The following is an 18,615-nucleotide window of genomic DNA, read 5'->3' on the forward strand; positions in this document are numbered from 1 at the left end:
TGATTGCTACCCCCGTAGCTAGTAAAATGTCTTGCAAGACCCGTCGGCATTTGAGAGAGAGAGAGAGAGAGCGATAAAAGAAAAAAATAATAATAATAATCATAATAAATAATATTTTTTTTTCTTCTTCTTTATCATAAAATTATCTCAGCCAGTGTCCATCGGAGATAAAAAATCTTCATCGTCGTGGTCGTCGTAGTCATCATCGTCTCTGTCGTGGCCCGGTTGCGAAGAGCCAGCCGTTCTGGCACAATATTGTCACTCATTTATCTGTTGTCAGCACAGGTTACACACTGTAATCCTTGACTGCCTCAGAATTAGAATGTCTTTGATGTCCCCACAAGAGTTTCTTGCCTCAAGGCTTTACCAATGCTCTGCAGCCTCGTGTTTATTCCTGGTAATCTTCCCTCATCTCCAGGCTAGCAGTGACAGATGGTTATGGGCACACAATAGTATTAAGAGTTTGATTTTTTTTTTTCTTTTTTTTTTTTTTAATGCTGTGTTCTCTGTACAACAAATAGCTATCAGATGCGGGCCACAGAACCGACATGGTTCACATAGGTAATGGCAAACAAACAGCTCGGGTGGATGAATTCTGTCATTTTTCCTGCTAACCCTGCTTGTTTTCATTGTATACTCTCAAAGGTAAACTATATTAACCTTATAGAGTGTTATTAAAAAGATAGATCTCTGCGAGTGAGCCGCCGCTCTCCGCCGCTCTCCGCGCCTTTCCCTTCTACCCTCCACTCTTTTGATTATGAAAGTAATACTGCTGACATATTGAACAAATATCTAATGTCAACATAAATTTTTAGTGTGTGATAATATTCTGCTTTATATCGCCTCGTGTCACGGAGGAGCCCACGGATGATGCATAGCACTAAATAACCTAAACAAAATGAGTTCTCTTGTCAGCTTCTACCTTGTATGTCCCCAGGCGTCGGTAAAATTGACTGCACGCTAGATTTTCAAAATTAGCCCTAATGCTGCTTGTGTGGCTGCCATCGCCGGCATCTAACTTTGCACAGTTCTAGGATATTACCCTAAAGGATGAATGTGATGCTTTGCATTTTGGCATTTGCTTGTGCTGAGGCAGCTTCTTTTTATTTTATTTATGTTTTCTGCCCCTCCCCCCCCCATCATCATCATCATCCTCCACAAATACCTACGTACGTCACATAACAGTGATGGGCCGCACACACAATGCATAGGAAAGTCATGCTGCTAATTTTCAGAAATTGGATTCGCTTTGCTTCATGCAAATTATTAGCCACGCCGCCAAAAATTAACCCTGTTAGGAAGAGATGATTTCACCTGAATAGCCGGATCAAGGCGAAAAAAGGAATGTGGACCCTGAATGAAGTTGTAGAGTTTTCCTAAATGGATCAATTGATCTATATAATTAGAGATATCACATATTATGGTGACAAGATATGATGAACAATATATGCATTACATACATAATATATGTCACTGTGTACATACCTTACATTACTTATCCTGTACTGATCCTGAGTTATATCCTGTATTATACCCCAGAGCTGTACTCATTATTCTGCTGGTGGGGTCACTGTGTACATACATTACATTACTTATCCTGTACTGATCCTGAGTTATATCCTGTATTATCCTCCAGAGCTGCACTCATTATTCTGCTGGTGAGGTCACTGGGTACATACATTACATTACTTATCCTGTACTGATCCTGAGTTATATCCTGTATTATACCCCAGAGCTGTACTCATTATTCTGCTGGTGAGGTCACTGTGTACATACATTACATTACTTATCCTGTACTGATCCTGAGTTATATCCTGTATTATACCCCAGAGCTGTACTCATTATTCTGCTGGTGAGATCACTGTGTACATACATTACATTACTTATCCTGTACTGATACTGAGTTATATCCTGTATTATACCCCAGAGCTGTACTCATTATTCTGCTGGTGGGGTCACTGTGTACATACATTACATTACTTATCCTGTACTGATCCTGAGTTATATCCTGTATTATACTCCAGAGCTGTACTCACTATTCTGCTGGTGGGGTCACTGTGTACATACATTACATTACTTATCCTGTACTGATCCTGAGTTATATCCTGTATTATACTCCAGAGCTGTACTCACTATTCTGCTGGTGGGGTCACTGTGTACATACATTACATTACTTATCCTGTACTGATCCTGAGTTATATCCTGTATTATACTCCAGAGCTGCACTCACTATTCTGCTGGTGAGGTCACTGTGTATATACATTACATTACTTATCCTGTACTGATCCTGAGTTATATCCTGTATTATACCCCAGAGCTGTACTCACTATTCTGCTGGTGGAGTCACTATGTCCATGCATTACTTATCTTGCACTAATCCCAAGTTACAATATGTGTTGAACTCCAGAGCTGCACTCACAGTTCCTCCAGAGCTGCAATCCTCATAGTTTAGTTCACAAGCCTTCCTAGCCGCATCCTAGTTCTGTACAGAACTTTTTCTAGTAACTGAGAGCGTTTCCTTTACACCGGACACTGTACAATATTTTTATCCACTATATCAAATATTTTTACAGGGGTTCTCACAGAATAACTTTAGTTGTTAGAAGGGTCCCTTCCCTAAAAGCTGATCACAACATATCGCGTCTCATAACTGAAATTCGTCTAATGAGACCAACCTAATCATCTGGCTAGAGTCCAGCAACCAGCACCCTAAACAGGTTGGTGCCAGTTCACACTACACGCAGTATTAATGCATTTTCTTATTTAAGTGCATTTTTAAGAGAAATATTAGCATCAGGAGAAACTTATTTGAACTATAATCACAACTAAGGTGTTTTCCGAATATCTGAAGTCTTCAGGCTGTGTTCACATGTTGCATTTTTACAGCATTTTTGACAGCCTTTTGGTTGTGCATATGCTGTGATTTTCTAGAATCACTGTAATAAATTACACATTTTTAGCAAAATTTGCGCAATTGCTGTAAATTGCAAAATTTTTGAGAAAATTTTAGCTAAAACAGAAAAAAAGTAGAAAAAAGCAAAGTGTGAACACAGCCTCAGGGGAGGTATATAACTACTATATATCCTGATTCGATAGAGACAGAAGCAGCAGTATACAGATAGAGCAGCAGAGGAGGTATATAACTACTATATATTTTAATTCCAAAGAGACAGCAGCAACGGTATACAGATAGAACGGAAGGGGAGGTATATAACTACTATATATATCAATATCCCATAAAGATAGCAGCAGCAATATACAGATAAAGCTAGTTGAGGAGGGGTCTGTAAGCTAGTAGGAATGATCTGGTAGATCTGTGATTTCCTGTTGGTCAGATGTGTGATCACATGACCCAGTTACAGTAATCAAACGCATGGTTGCAGCTGTGCTGGAATAAAACAGATAGTGCTGTAGGGATGGTGAGTGTGCATGATATGGGCAAATAAACAAAAAAATTTGGAGTGCTTCTTTAAAGTGTAACTCCAATCACGCTCCGGCGGCATGATATCTGTTTAAGGCTGGGTTCACACGTTTGTAGTGTACGGGTGCCGGATCCGGTTGGGAGGAGCAAAAATTGTCCGCTCCAGTACCCCAGCTGGATCCTTCAAGTACCCCATTCATTTCAATGAGCCGACCGGAGACAAACGCTGACTCGGCTCATTTTTTCTCCATATACGCTTTTCCCACCGGACCTAAAACTGTGGTAGACCACGGTTTTAGGTCCATTAGAGAACCATATATGGGGCAAAATTGAGCCATCCGGGACCAGCGTTTGACTCCAGTCGGCTCATTGAAATGAATGGGGTTTCTGGACGGATCCGGCTGGGGTACGGGAGCGGACAATTTTTGCTCCTCAGAACCGGATCCGGCACCCGTACACTACAAACGTAGTGTGAACCGGCCCTAAATCAGCAAATTTGTAGCCCGCGACTACAGCAATCCAGACATAGATTTTTCGGAGGAGCCATAGACTTGCATGGGACACTTCAAACAAATCTTTATACTAATCTCTGTGGTCTCAGACAAGTCTTGGGTTGTGAAGTTGCCGGGAGATTTAAACAGATAACCTGCCGCCAGAGCATGATCGGAGTTACTCTTTAAGCACTCAGAGGGGGTGGTGGGGGGGGGGGGGGGGCTTTAGTGAATGCAACCAGTGATGCCTCCAGATACAGAGACGCGGGTTCTTTAAGCGCAAATAGAAATATGTGACCGGACGTGTGAAGTTGATTAAACAAATCCAAAAGGCAGATTCGACTTCCAATCCCTAAATTTAATGTTGGAACATTTAGAAAGGGAGATGTAAATCCCTTTAGGTAGCAGATGCTGCTGATGATCTGCAAGAGCTTCTGGAATTTATGCACTGGAAGTCAAATCCTTTGTAAAGGCGATTTGCCCCGTCGGTGTGGTATACTTATTAGTTCACCTGCAAACATTTGCTCTCAGTAAATGTGACCTAGTGATCAGCTCAGCATCTCTGCAATAAACAGCCCATAATCTGTGGATGAATTGAAGTCTAATCAGGCCACATGCAGATTAAACTAACTGCGAGGAATAAAAACTAGATTAAAATGTTCGTGCCCAATACCACAAGATTATCGGGACATTTTACCTCTTTAAATCCTAATTTATTTTCCGGGGGCTAGCTGAAGTTTATAAGTGTATGTCCTGTGGTGATTATGTGTCACAATTCCTCCCAGTTTACAAAAGACATAAAAAAAAAATGGTGTAAAATAAAAATATATAGCTTCAAAAATCAGGATTAGACCCGCTCAGAACGTTGAAGACAAAGCCGAAAGCTGATGGATACAGTCGACCGTAATGAAAAAAAATAAATAAAAAGATAAAGAAACAGATTGTCGGTTTGGTTATTCCATATAGTTGTACATATAAATAAATCCTCAAACATATTTATATACATATGTCCACACGCGTTGGGAAAAAAAACTAAAAAAATCATGTTCTTACCATCTGTGAGGCCAGACAATATGAAGGGGCCTCTGGGAATCGGTGATGAAGTTGGAGGAGGACGGTTCTGAGATCACTTGGCCGTCATCTTCAGAACTACTTTCTCGAGTGGAGTTTATGATATCGATAGATTCCGGCAAGAGTTGGGTCATGGGTTCCTCTACTTGACCAGAAAGAGCTGGGGCAACGTTCTCACTTTGAGACTGGTCATTTATTTTTGTGTGGTGGCCCAAAGACTCCATGGAGATCTTCTGTTGAGCCTTCTTGTGTTCTGGAAGGAACCTAACAAAAAAAAAAAAAAGTAGATGGTTCATTGCGGACCCAAAATGTATAGTTGGATAACAATGAACTGAATAATTGTATACGTCAAATGCCCTTTTACTCCAGGGGAGTTTGACTTGTGTACCGCCACCCCCTGTCAAACTCCACCACCACTTGTCACCTAACCTTCATGTCCTGACTTGGTTGTAGGTCTACATGGAGTTCAATGAGTCTTATTCTTCTGAGCTTAAAGGGGTACTCTGCCCCTAGACATCTTATCCCCTATCCAAAGGATAGGGGATAAGATACCTGATCGCACGGGTTCCGTTTAGAGTGTCGGTTGCAGCACCGGAGGCTCGTGACGTCAAGGCCGTGCCCCCTCAATGCAAGTCTATGGGAGGGGGCGTGACAGCTGTCACGCCCCCTCCCATATACTTGCAGTGAGGGGGTTTGGCCATGACATCACAAGTGGGGCGTGACCGTGACATTGCAAGCCTCCCCCCCGCATCGCCAGTCATGCGGCACAGAGCGAAGTTCGCTCCCTGCACCGGACGGGTCTGGGGTGCCGCAGCCGAGATCGTGGGGGTCCCCAGCGTCATGACTCCCGTGATCAGAAATCTTAAGATGTCTAGGGGCGGAGTACCCCTTTAAGGAACAATAAAAAACTAATACTTTAGAGTCTGGAATGATGGCACAATGTCAAAAGGATATAAAGAATAAAATCACAAATTAAAACAAACATGTGCAACAATTAGGTTTTAATGTATCCAAAATGTATTACAGGGGTTGCATAGAAGGACATGGCTGCCTGCTTTCTGAATCGGCGCCACACCTGCCCATGGGTTTTGTCTGTTATTGCAACTCAGCTCCACGGAAATAAATAGAGATGAACTGATATAAGTTGTGGACTGATATGGCTTTTTTTTTTTTTTACAATACTTGTCAAATTTTTCTAAACTTGTAAAAGGTGTTCAAAGGTGTTATTGGAGAAGCATAAAAGGTGTTACCGCAGTGCTCCACTTCCACCCTTGGCATGTCTTCGGAAGTATACGAGAGGGAGAGGGGTACCAAGTGTTAATCATTGTGTGCACATGCGATGTCCAATACTGTAGATGCACAATATTGTTGCAACTTCATGCAGCTATTGCACATGGCATCCAGGCGCGGCTTTGCCCAGACGCAATGATCACAACTTGATAAACACCACCTATTACCTTGGAAGGTATTCTTTCAAGGCATTCCAAGGGCGAAAGTGGAGCTCCAATAACCAGAAGAGGTTTTACTTTTTCTTTTCCGCAGCCAACGATTATAAGCTAAACTCACTAGCTGAAAACTCAGGGGTAACTAAGGTTAACTGTAGTTTAAAAGGGTTTTACTGTGAGATAAAGTGAAAAAATGAAAAGACTGGGTTATTATTATTTTTTTTTTTTTTTCTAAAGCAGTACTGACCGATTATCCACTGCAGATGTTCCAATGGTGCCCAGGTATGGTGCCCAGGTATGGTGCCCAGGTATGGTGCCCAGGTTCCAGCTGATCTTCACTTCCTGGTTCTTATATTAACACACAGAAAATGAATGCTCCGTCACTGGCTGCAGGGGTGACCAACCACAGTGGGAATAGGCATTTCCCTGATCGAGATGCGGACCAGAAAGTGGAGACCAGCGGGGAACTGGGCATCCCAGGTTAACATTGAAGCTATGCTTGGGGAACCAAACAAGATAGACTTCTGGAAACCCTTTAACGTAAATTGTTAGCAAAAAAACTGGTGTAAATAAGCACATGGCTAACCAGGGCTGGTCATCGGGATTTGGGGCATACTTTTTTTTTATCTCTCCATAGTCCTTTCTAACGCTGAGGTATAAGCCTTTTTGCTACTATGCAAATCAAGCTTAAAGGGGTACTCCACCCCTAGACATCTTATCCCCTATCCAAGAGATAAGATGGGGCGAGGATCGCTCATTGGCTGATGACGGGTAATGCAGGGCACGGAGTATCGTGATGTCATGGCTCTGCCCCATCGTGACGTCACGTCCTGCCCCCTCAATGCAAGTCTATGGGAGGGGGCGTGATAGCCATCACACCCCCTCCCATAGACTTGCATTGAGGGGGCGGGCGATCCTGCCTCTGTGCAGCTGGGAAACGGGGGTGCTGCAGGAGAGATCGCAGGGCTCCCCAGTGGCGGGACCCCAGCGATCAGACATCTTATCCCCTAACCTTTGGATAGGGGATAAGATGTCTATGTGCGGAGTACCCCTTTAAGTGTCCAGGGGGTGTTCCAACCAGAGCCCAGGTAACTCCAGTCCATGTCCTCTTTATCACCACCCCACAGCCCACTTGCATTCGCCTATTCTGTCTGATTGATAGCCACTAGAGAAAGAAGACATAGGTTGGACTTGCGATGGGCTCTTGCCATGCTGAGGAATGCCCCACGGGCACTTGAATCTAATTTACATATTATCAAAAAGGTTTATGTCTGATCAATGAAGAGGACTATGGAGATAAAAAAAAAGGTATGCTCAGAACCATGATTATTAGCCCTATATAGTCGTGGGCTTATTTACATCACCACTTTCCTACTGAGAGGTCAGCTTTTAAGGGGCTGTAAGCTTTGGACATTAGCTTTTTTATCCAGAAAATAAGCTGATCACCGAGTATTCTCGGGTCCCCATCGATTAACCCAAGAATACTTCAACTTCCCTGCAGCACCACCACAGGACAAACTAAGCATTACATGGTGGCCACTATATTCATGGACATGTCAGATCCTCCAGAACAAGAGAAGCACGTTGGAGCTGCTCTGTGCTTCAGGCTAATAGATGATGCCCCTGAAAAAGAGAACCTTCCCCCCCCCCCTCCAAAAGAACACTAACAGAGAATTCGATAAGGGCTTTTCTTTACCAGACAACCCTTTTAAATAATAGAGTCCATGTATAAACCACCCAACGCTGCCACTATATATATCTGTTTATATACAACACCTCATTACATCGATAGAAGAATTCTCATGGGATCATGTTGCTTGCACTGGCCCAAACATAGAATCTGTGAACCATTTTTGGAGGGGGAAAAAATAGTTAAAAGAATGGAAAGATACTGATGTCATTTTCAAATAAGAGAAACCACATTAAAGCTCTGATGCTGGCTCTGGTTTGTGTTATAGTGAATTAGGAGGGAGAGACTCCGCGCTCTATGGCACATTGTTTCAAATCCGGCCGTTCCAAAATCCAACAACACAATCTGGACGGAGAAGGCTCTCGTACATTACTTAGAGGGGGCGATCTGTTGACAGAATAGAACTATTTAAACCCTTTTTATTTCAGAGATTACATCATAAGCAAGTGCATGGTATTATGCGGCACAATTTATTGGAGGTGCTGGCCCATTACATGATTAGAACAATACCTGCAATCCGTCTGGATCACAGAAAAATAATCCATTGTGATACGCCAGTAGTTATTTTGGGAGATGTAATACATGGAGGACAGGGTGGGTATGTTAATATTGATGCAAAAGTCAAGTTAAGGCTTCGTTCACACTTACATGATGGATTCCGTTTATAATGGGAACCAAGAATCACAGCCAAATCCGTCAACTAATGGAACCTATTGACCGATAATGGAGTCAGTTGTGCAACATTGTTCTTCCCATCAAATTAGCTAGAACTGCTGATAGACAGCAGTGTGAACATGGCCTAAAGCTGGTCATATCTCTCCTGATCAGTCCATACACAAGCATTCATGTGTTCTGAATGGGGAGGAGTAAGTGCCCACTTCTCGATAGATCTGGTGGTGGCTCATCTTCCATGAGAAGTAAATGATCAGGAGTGTGGAAACCTAACCACTCAATCCAACTCTGCTCCAATATCTGCCATCAGGAGACCCCCATGCACATCAGATCAGTGCTTCCAAACCAGGGTGCATAGGTGCCTCCAGCTACGGCAAAATGACAACTCTCAGCATGCCTGGACAGCCTTTGGCAACATATTTCGCAACAATGTACAGAGATTGCAAACACTGAAGCGAAAGGTGCGGAGCAACTCATCCGATGAATAGACAGCAGGCAGATGCTTCACTTCACGTTCATTCGGTAAACAAGCAGGGAGGCGGAAGATGGAAATGGGGGAATCAGGCGTCGGACCACAGCCGTATCACACCCCTTATGACGTCGCAGGGGCCTGACAAAGCACCTGTGTGATACGGCTATGGCCCGACACCTGATTTCCCCCGTTTCCATCAGCCGCCTCCCTGCTTGTTCAACGAATGGACATGAAGTGAAGCATCCGCCTGCTATCTATTCATCGGGTGAGTTGCTCCGCACCTTTCTCTTCAGTGGCCTTTTCTTTTGTGGTCACAATGTACAGAGATTGTCAGCCTGTATATCAGGAGCTGCTCCCAATGATGGACACTTACAATCCAATTTATAGGAAATCTCATAGGTAGACTTGGTAGGACTCATCACACTATTTGGAAATATTAATTTTGTCAGATTAAAGGAAGATTAAAGGCATTTCCCAGGACTTTTTGATTGAAGGCCTATCCTCAGTATAGGCCATCAATTACTGATCGGGGTGGGTGTTAACACACTGTATCCCTGCAGGTATTGGGAACCCGTACTATATATGGAACAGAACCGGAAGTCTTGTACTATTTATTGGATAGTGGTGGTTTCGGGTAAGTGCAGCTCTGCTCCCACTGAAGTGAACGGAGCCGAACTACAGTTCCCAGCACCACCACTGTACAATGAGCAGCGCTGGGCTCCTGACTCCATACATTTTATAATAAGTGCAGATCGAAGACTGCAAAAACCCTTTAACCCCTTCCCCATCAGCGATTTTTGGCACAATTGTAACTCCTAGTTTTTGAAAGATTTTCTAACTTTTTTTAATTTTTTTTTATTAACTTATGTTAATGTATAACATTGTATAAGCAATCCTTAGAATGCTTATACTTATGTTTTTAAATTAAAATGTTCAGTTATATATGTGCTCTTCTAGTACAGCCTGCCTGAGGCAGCCTGTACAAGGAGATCCATTATGGCAGACACAGAGGCCTTCAGAAGACCTCCAGCTACCACAGTGACCGATTGTGTCATGGGGATGCCGATCGGACCCCTGACAAGTCCGGTGCCTGTCAGTTCACTCTCTACATGCCGTGATTGCAAATGGGTGTAACTTGTAAAATACAGCCAGCACCTGCCGAATATAGAGTGGGATCAGCTCCTGAGTCTGCTCTATATTCAAAGACTGTGCAAAGAGGCGTATTGGGTACTATACAGTACATTTTAGTAAGTGGAATTTCTGCCTGCAATTTCAAATTTCGGAATTGCAGGCGGAAATTCCGTAACGTGAACCTAGCCTAAAGGTTCCATTTATTTAGGTCAGTGTTTCCCAACTATGGTGCCTCCAGCTGTTGCAAAACTACAACACCAAGCATGCCCGGACAGCCATGCTGGGTGTTGTAGTTCTGCAACAGCCTTTGGCTGTCCGGGCATGCTGGGAGTTGTAGTTTTGCAACAGCTGGAGGCACACTGGTTGGGAAACACTGATTTAGATTATTATAGGCCACGGGCAAATTAAAATGCAGATAAGACGCCAAATCTACTATCCACGCGAGCCATCAGCTCTCCTTGACAAGCGCCCTCACGGCCTGTCACTCACACGGGGCTAAGAAACAGATTTCTGCCGAGACTGTGCGCCATAAATCTGTCAGTGAAGCCATTATCTAATAGGAGAGACTGCATTAAAGGTTTACCTCTTCTTCTGGTCTGAATTATACTCTGAGTTATGACAGAAAGTTCACGTTATACGGCATGTTTTCTATGAAATCTAGTTATGTTCCAACGCTGAAAAAGAAAACACATTAAGCCCACATGGTCCAAGAGAACCAGCGACTCTGATTCGGTGAAGCATTAGGCAGATTTATTATTCGTATCAAAGTCCATATATATATATATATATATATATATATATATATATATATATATATATGGCACAGAGGGTAATAAAGGGGGAATGAAAAAGCAAGGGGGGATCAAGAGGAAATGATGTGACACACAGGGTAAAATCAAAGGGGGAATGATTTGGCACAGGGGAAATAAAGTGACAAGGGGGGGGGGGGGGGAGGATCAGGAAAGGAGAGGGGTGAATGATGTGGCCGGCGGACGTACAGAAGCAGGAGACCACTGTTTAAACATCGGTCTTCTGCTTCTGTGCTGGGGCTGCTGCAGGGGGGGTGCATCAGGGGCCCCTTACTGGGGTATTGTCTGTACCCCCTGACGGCTGCCCTATGTACAAGGTAGGGCTAAGCCTGCTTGTCCCCTATTGGGAGTGTTTTGTCCCCTTTCGAGTGTGTCCACAACTTCTATTGGTAATGTCCCCTATTCGGAGGGTGCAAATATATTAAGTCTTATGGGACTCTGCCGAGGAATTACAAACTGTCCACTATTGGGAGGTGTCCCCTATTGGGAGATTTTACTGTATATATTTCCATTATGCATTGCTGACATCTGCTCCAGGCTGATCTCCTCCACCTGTATTCCACTAATTGCTCAATTGTGTGATAGTAAGTGGTAAGTGTGGGAAACTAGTGAACACATTTAAAGGGTTTTCCCACATCCTTTAAAATGTACCTGTCGTCAACAAAAACTTTTTATATAGTATAGATAATACCATTATATGTATATTTGTAATATACATTGGTTAAAAATATGTATATTTTTGCCCCTGCAGCTATTGCCTGTGTGTCTCCATGAGGAGTCCAAATACAGGAAGTGAGGGTGGACAAGCAGGGCTCTGTGCACTAAGAAAAAGCAGGACAGTGTGCACTAAGAACAAGCAGGACAGTGTGCACTAAGAAAAAGCAGGACAGTGTGCAATAAGAAAAAGCAGGACAGTGAGCACTAAGAAAAAGCAGGACAGTGTGCACTAAGAACAAGCAGGACAGTGTGCACTAAGAAAAAGCAGGACAGTGTGCAATAAGAAAAAGCAGGACAGTGAGCACTAAGAAAAAGCAGGACAGTGTGCACTAAGAAAAAGCAGGACAGTGTGCACTAAGAAAAAGCAGGACAGTGTGCACTAAGAAAAAGCAGGACAGTGTGCACTAAGAAAAAGCAGGACAGTGTGCACTAAGAAAAAGCAGGACAGTGTGCACTAAGAAAAAGCAGGACAGTGTGCACTAAGAAAAAGCAGGGCAGTGTGCACTAAGAAAAAGCAGGACAGTGTGCACTAAGAAAAAGCAGGACAGTGTGCACTAAGAAAAAGCAGGGCTCTGTGCAGTGAGGATCTATAACATGCTCCTGGCTCCGACATCAGGATGTCTGCACAGAGCCCTGCTTGTCCTGTCCTCACTTCCTGTATTTGGACTCCTCATAGAGACACAGGCAAGAGCTGCAGGGATAACATTTTTTCACCCAAAAATATACACAATTTTTAACCAATGTATATTACAAATATAAAAAATAATGGTATTATCTACATTATATAAAAAGTTTTTGTTGACAACAGGTACACTTTAAAGGAAAACTGTCAGCCTGTTCACCCATAGTATAGTTTGGGTGAACAAGAGTCCGAGTGGTCACTTACTTAATTATGTCCAGTAGGTCCTGAGATATGTCCCCCAGAAGATCCTCTGCTGAATTCAGTGAATCGTGCACAGGGGGCAGAGCTTTGCCGGCTCGATTTACATATTTATTGTCTGTGACTCCACTTCCCTAGGATGTGGAGTGGACAAGATGGCTCCTGGAAGCCAAAAGCAGAAAAATCAGGCGACTTACACAGTTTGTCTAACCCCACTTATTTTAACGGGAGTTGCTCAAACGGCATAGCCCCGCGAGCTACACTCACAGAATTACAGAAACAGTGTAGCTTGTGTGGCTATGCTATTTGTGTAACTTTCATTTGCATTTATGGACGTTACACAAAATATGTAATTCATCCGCTTTGCCTGCTTTCGTTTTTTTTTTTAGCTGTGTTCCACTACCGTAAACTGGCGGGAGGAGAGCCCTCGATTTTGCAATGAGTGGGGGTCCCAGAGGTAGGACCCGCTTCCTGTGGTTATGCCATAAATGTACTAGATGGGAATACCCTTTAAAATTACTATTTACTGTATCATATACTTTTGAATGGTGTCAAGTTGCTTTGTATCATATACTCTTGAAGGGGTTATCCGGAAAAAAACTTTTTTTATATATCAACTGGCTCCAGAAAGTTAAACAGATTTGTAAATTACTTCTATTAAAAAATCTTAATCCTTCCTTTCAGTAAAAAATCTTAATCCTTTCCTTGACCTTCTGAAGTTGAGTTGTTCTTTTCTGTCTAAGTCCTCTCTGATGATACGTGTCTCGGGAACCGCCCAGTTTAGAAGAGGTTTGCTATGGGGATTTGCTTCTAAACTGGGCGGTTCCTGAGACACGTGTCATCAGAGAGCACTCAGACAGAAAAGAACAACCTTAACTTTAGAAGCTCATAAGTACTAAAAGGATTAAGATTTTTTAATAGAAGTAATTTACAAATCTGTTTAACTTTCTGGAGCCAGTAGATATAGAAAAAAAAAGTTTTTTCCTGGACAACCCCTTTAAATGGAGTCTTTTGCCTGACAGATGATGTCAGGGGAAGGAGGATCAAGCATGTTGGATTCCAACTGCCCAGTCCGGCGTTGGCTCACCCCTCTTTTCTCTATTTAGAACACATGAACACTCAGTCAAACTCAGCATTCATGTGAATGGAGGATTAGGAGAGATCGCTTTTGGCCAAACTGTTCAACAAAGAGCTATACCATGGGTATGGCTACCATAAATACCAGGTGACAGCTTTATTGTACTACTGAGCCAAGACTTTGGCAGGGAATGTGATCTCAATCTGGAAGGAGGAACAACGTAAAGTCTTTGTCCAGCTTACACTGCCCTCAAGTTTCACTGGCTCTTGCCCTGATCCCCTGTCCTCGATCCTGGACACAGTAGACCTCCATACCAAACAATGATGGGATCCAGCATATGCAAGTAAAAGATGTGTATGCATTACAGAGAAAATCGCATAGAAGCCGGAACACCAAAGCGTTTCTAGTGCCTAGGCACCCCTAATCATGGCAACCCTAATGACACTAATACACATTGGGGTTTATTTACTAAGAGTGTTGAGTATGTTTCTTTGTGGGTTTTGATTTCCGACTGGTATTTTCCCAAGGTATTAACTAAGGTTTCCCTACATTTTGCACTTTTCCCTACATTTTACTTTTTTCACAACTGTTCTGATCTGTCTGGTTTTCTTCAGCTTAAATCCACCACATTTCATGTGGAAACCTTAGTAAATATGTTGGGATTTTTCAAAACTGTCAGGACCACGCCCATTTTGTCGGGACTACGCCCACTTTATCATGTGGTCACGCCCCTTTCCGGATTTTTCTGGTAAAATGGAGGGTTTCGGGTTTTTTTGGTCGCAAATTGTGTCGCAAGGGACGTGCGACACAATTCGGGTGCAAAACCAGACAAAAAAGAGTCGGGATGACGTTAGTATATAAACCCCATTATCTATTCAGTCAGTCCCAATGAAATCTATTGTGTATGGGCAGCTTAACCCTGTACATTACTTAACCCACGATCATCTGATTTTATCCTGAAGATGACATCGTCAAAAATAAAGACAAATGATGCTTTCCCATAGATTTTGCTTATTTTTGTACTCTAACAAAAACAACAACAAAAAATCCCTGCAAAAATGTTTAGAAATAATAAAATAAATAAATAAAATAATTAATCAATGAATAAAACAAAATAAATAAATAAACACATAAATATATAAATAATAATCGCATGCCTGACGGTCCGGGCCTGGTGATATATGAGGGGTTCATTTTGTTAAACATTGGTTAAAATGGTTGAAAGACGAGCGCTTCGTATTACCTTCCCTCCTACGTGTACATCAGTAATGACAGATTTCCATTAAAATAGTGATATTACCAAGTTCCTCTCCAGCCATTGCTCTCTGCAAAGCATAAAATATGTTCAAAGGAGCCAAGATCACAGATAACTCGGTGGAACGGGATAATGGCGCGCATTTAAAGGCATTAGCTGTAAACCGATACCGTACCCTTAATTCACCTCGTCATTATTTGGTTGCATCTTTTTTTTATTAAATTAATGCAAGGATACTAAAAGAATGCAATTTCCTGTTTTTATGGAAATCCTTCTAATCAGGATTGCTGCTCGCCCCCCGCCCCTCCTCCATACGTGTGGAGACGACGCTTAACAAAAGTACTTTGCAGAACGCGAGAGGAAAGGCTATGATAACACTTTAATAGTTAAGTGACTTTATGAGAAAAATGTTTCCAAATGTTTTCTAAACCTTCCAAACCGCACCAAAGAACATTATCGTAATATTATATTTCCCCCATGCCTCCATTATTTAAGCTCGCTATCCTTAAAATGATACTTGGATGCAAATGTAACTTATAAATTCTTTAAAACAAAACCTTCGAAGTTTAAAAAAAATATATATATAAAAAACAGAAGTCCAGGTCCCAGCCGTACCATTGTGAATATTTATCTAAAGCTTCCTCACAGCTGGACGGCCGCTTATCGCAGTGATAGTGCTGTGTGGGAAAATCTGGCCGGCAGACGTTTCCGACCGGGGAGTGGGGCAGGTTCATTATGGGAAAATAGGTGCAGAGCGACATTGGCTGGTGGTCCTTAAAGTGCCTGAGAGCTTAGAAGAGGAGTTGTCGCTCTCACTAGTATCCGAATGTTCCCGTAACTAGTCATTAACATTTATGGGGAAATTTAGAGCCAAGTATTGTTTTGGGAAACTGCAGGTGAGTTTGTCCCCTAAGCATATTTAAGGAAAGGCTTCTTACATAAGAATAAAAAGAAATTCTAATCACAATATAATGTTACAGGGGACACTGTTTGTTTCCGGTATTTAAAGAGGCACTCCAGGTTGTTGTTCTTCATTCGCCTATATTATGTGCACTCACCATCACTAGTCCTACAGAATCATTTGTTTTATTCCAGCACAGCTGCTCCTATGTGGTTTCTTAATGTACCTGGGTCATGTGATCACCATTCTGACCCACAGATAATAATTGCTTAAAGGGGTACTCCACTGGCCAGCGTTCGGAAGTGAATGGTTTCGAACGCTGTTTTCCCGCTGCGGGGGCCGGGCATGCCCCTTGTGATGTCATGATCACGCCCCCTCAATGCAAGTCAATGAGAGGGGGCGTGATGGCAGTCACACCCGCTCCCATAGAATTGCATTGAAGGGGTGTGGCCATGATGTCACAAGGGGAGTGGCAGACACCCAGAGCACAAAAAGAGCGTTCAGAAGATTCACTTCCGAACGCTGGCAAGTGGAGTACTCCTTTAAGCACTTATTATCTGTGAGTCAGAATGGTGATCACATGATGGCAGTCACGCCCCCTCCCATAGACTTGCATTGAAGGGGTATGACCATGACGTCACAATGGGCAAAAACAGCGTTCACAACATTTACATCCGAACGCTGGCCTGTGGAGTACCCCTTTAAAGTAACAGAGGAAGGGGCCAGTCCTGGGTAAACTGACTTCCTGTGAACTACAGGATAGCATTATCACCTATCAGATTCTCCTGGCAGCCCCCAGACACCCTGCCTCCACAGTTCTATTTAAATACTGCTGCTATCTCTATGGGATCATAGACCTCCTCTCCAACTCTTTATACTGCTGCTGTTATCTCTATGGGATCAGGATATAAAGTCATGTTACACCTCCCCTCCAGCTCTATCTGTATATTGCTGCTCATGTTATCTCTATGCAAAAAAATTTGCATGTACGTATGAACAGTAGAGGGGTATGTACACACACACACACACATATATATATATATATATATATATATTTTGCTGCAGAATTGATGTGTTATTTTGCTACGTATTGACTTCCAATTGGTCACAATTTGCAAATCATCGACTATGGCAGATTTGCTGCGGACCCATGGAAGTCAAAAGGTAGCCAAACCTGCAGCGGATTATGTGTGTGTGTGAACGTACCCGTAAGGTGGAAATTGTCTTCATTACTTTTAAATCTAAAATCTCCACCCGAGGAATAATTATATGAATTACATACCAATTGCAAAAATCTCAAGATGATGCCAATTGAATAAGAGGTCCCCGTAGAGTACAAGCATCCCACCCAATGAAATTCAGTACTACATAGGCTTCTACAGTCTCATGGATTTGCTCACACACTTGGCACCCATTTCAATCCTGACCCCACAGATTGCGCACAAGGCAGCCTGAAAACTAGCGGCTTTTTGTATCACATAATACATACATTGCTTGTTCAGAATCCATAATCCATACAGAGCGTTAAACACATATCTAGAGAATGTAATTATATGTTTCACTGAAGTCGCCATCAAAGAGCTTGCGGTGGTGTTTCTACTGAATCGATACTGTAATGTTCTGTGCTCGCATAATCTTACCAAACGTAAGTCTTGCCAGCAGCCTATGCTTGGCAGTTTATTGGCAGTTAGTTCTGGCACCGACTGAGAGCCGTTAAAACTCGGCTTAGAACTTACAGGTAAGTAATGTTATTAATGTCTGCGAAATGTTCCACTTTGCACATCTGGTTTTGATAACTTGACGTTCTACATGAAGATATATTTTGCACCCATGTTTAAAAAAAAGCGCTATGTGCATGGAGCATACACACCTATGTGTCCATTCATAACCCTGGGGGGGGGGGGGGGGAGCAAAGTGCAGCAAGGTTTAACCTACAGGAACAACGCCATCTTTGATGAAAAACCCAGATTATTCAACGCCAGAGCCAAGCAAAGAAGTGAGCGGCGGTATACATAATTTACATGGTGTGTCTGGACACAGGTGCTGCAGATGGAAAGTACTGATGGGTCTGGGACATCTGCCTAAGGATGGGTAAAAATAACATTGGAGCATGTACCTGCGTTAGACCTCCCAATGGCAGACACGAGCATCCTCGAAAAAATTTATGAAGGGTTCACGTCTGACAATATTGGGTCCAACATCTACAAAAACAGCCCCAAAGGACTCATGATCTTTCCTTTTAGGCCCCCTTTACATATGTCCGGCGTCAGTTGTCAGTTCCCTCCAGCGCTGAAGCCAGAACCAATCTCATTCATTAGAAAGGGACAGTTCACAATCATCAGGTGTCTCAGTTTAGACGCCGGATAATTGGACTCGCCGGATCGGCACAGACGGGAACACATCATGCTGCGTTCCCCTGTCTGGCGATCACAAACAATTGGACGCCGGATGATGCAAAACTGATGCCAACTGATGTACTTCTGGCATCAGTTGTGGCAATTTTCATCCAGTTTTGCCGGAGCCGGATATAGGTAAACCTAGCCTTACAGTAATTCAAGTGACATAATAGAAAGGAGGTGTTG

At 42.8% G+C, this 18,615-nt stretch overlaps 1 protein-coding gene across 8 annotated transcripts in view; it reads right to left on the reverse strand.

Moving 5' to 3' along the window:
- GTDC1 (glycosyltransferase like domain containing 1) overlaps positions 1 to 18,615 on the reverse strand; it is a 261,163-nt gene that overhangs the window by 87,641 nt on the left and 154,907 nt on the right. For all 8 annotated transcript variants that reach the window (XR_008847077.1, XR_008847075.1, XR_008847076.1 and 5 more), the window contains one exon: positions 4,966 to 5,247. Coding sequence is in view for 3 of the 8 variants with exons in the window: in XM_056535015.1 (XP_056390990.1) it covers positions 4,966 to 5,247 (282 nt within the window). In the remaining 5 variants the exon portion in view is untranslated. The remainder of the gene's footprint in view (positions 1 to 4,965; positions 5,248 to 18,615) is intronic.

The sequence above is a fragment of the Hyla sarda genome, chromosome 8 (genome assembly GCF_029499605.1).
Source record: "Hyla sarda isolate aHylSar1 chromosome 8, aHylSar1.hap1, whole genome shotgun sequence".
In the NCBI taxonomy this organism is placed as follows: Eukaryota; Metazoa; Chordata; class Amphibia; order Anura; family Hylidae; genus Hyla; species Hyla sarda.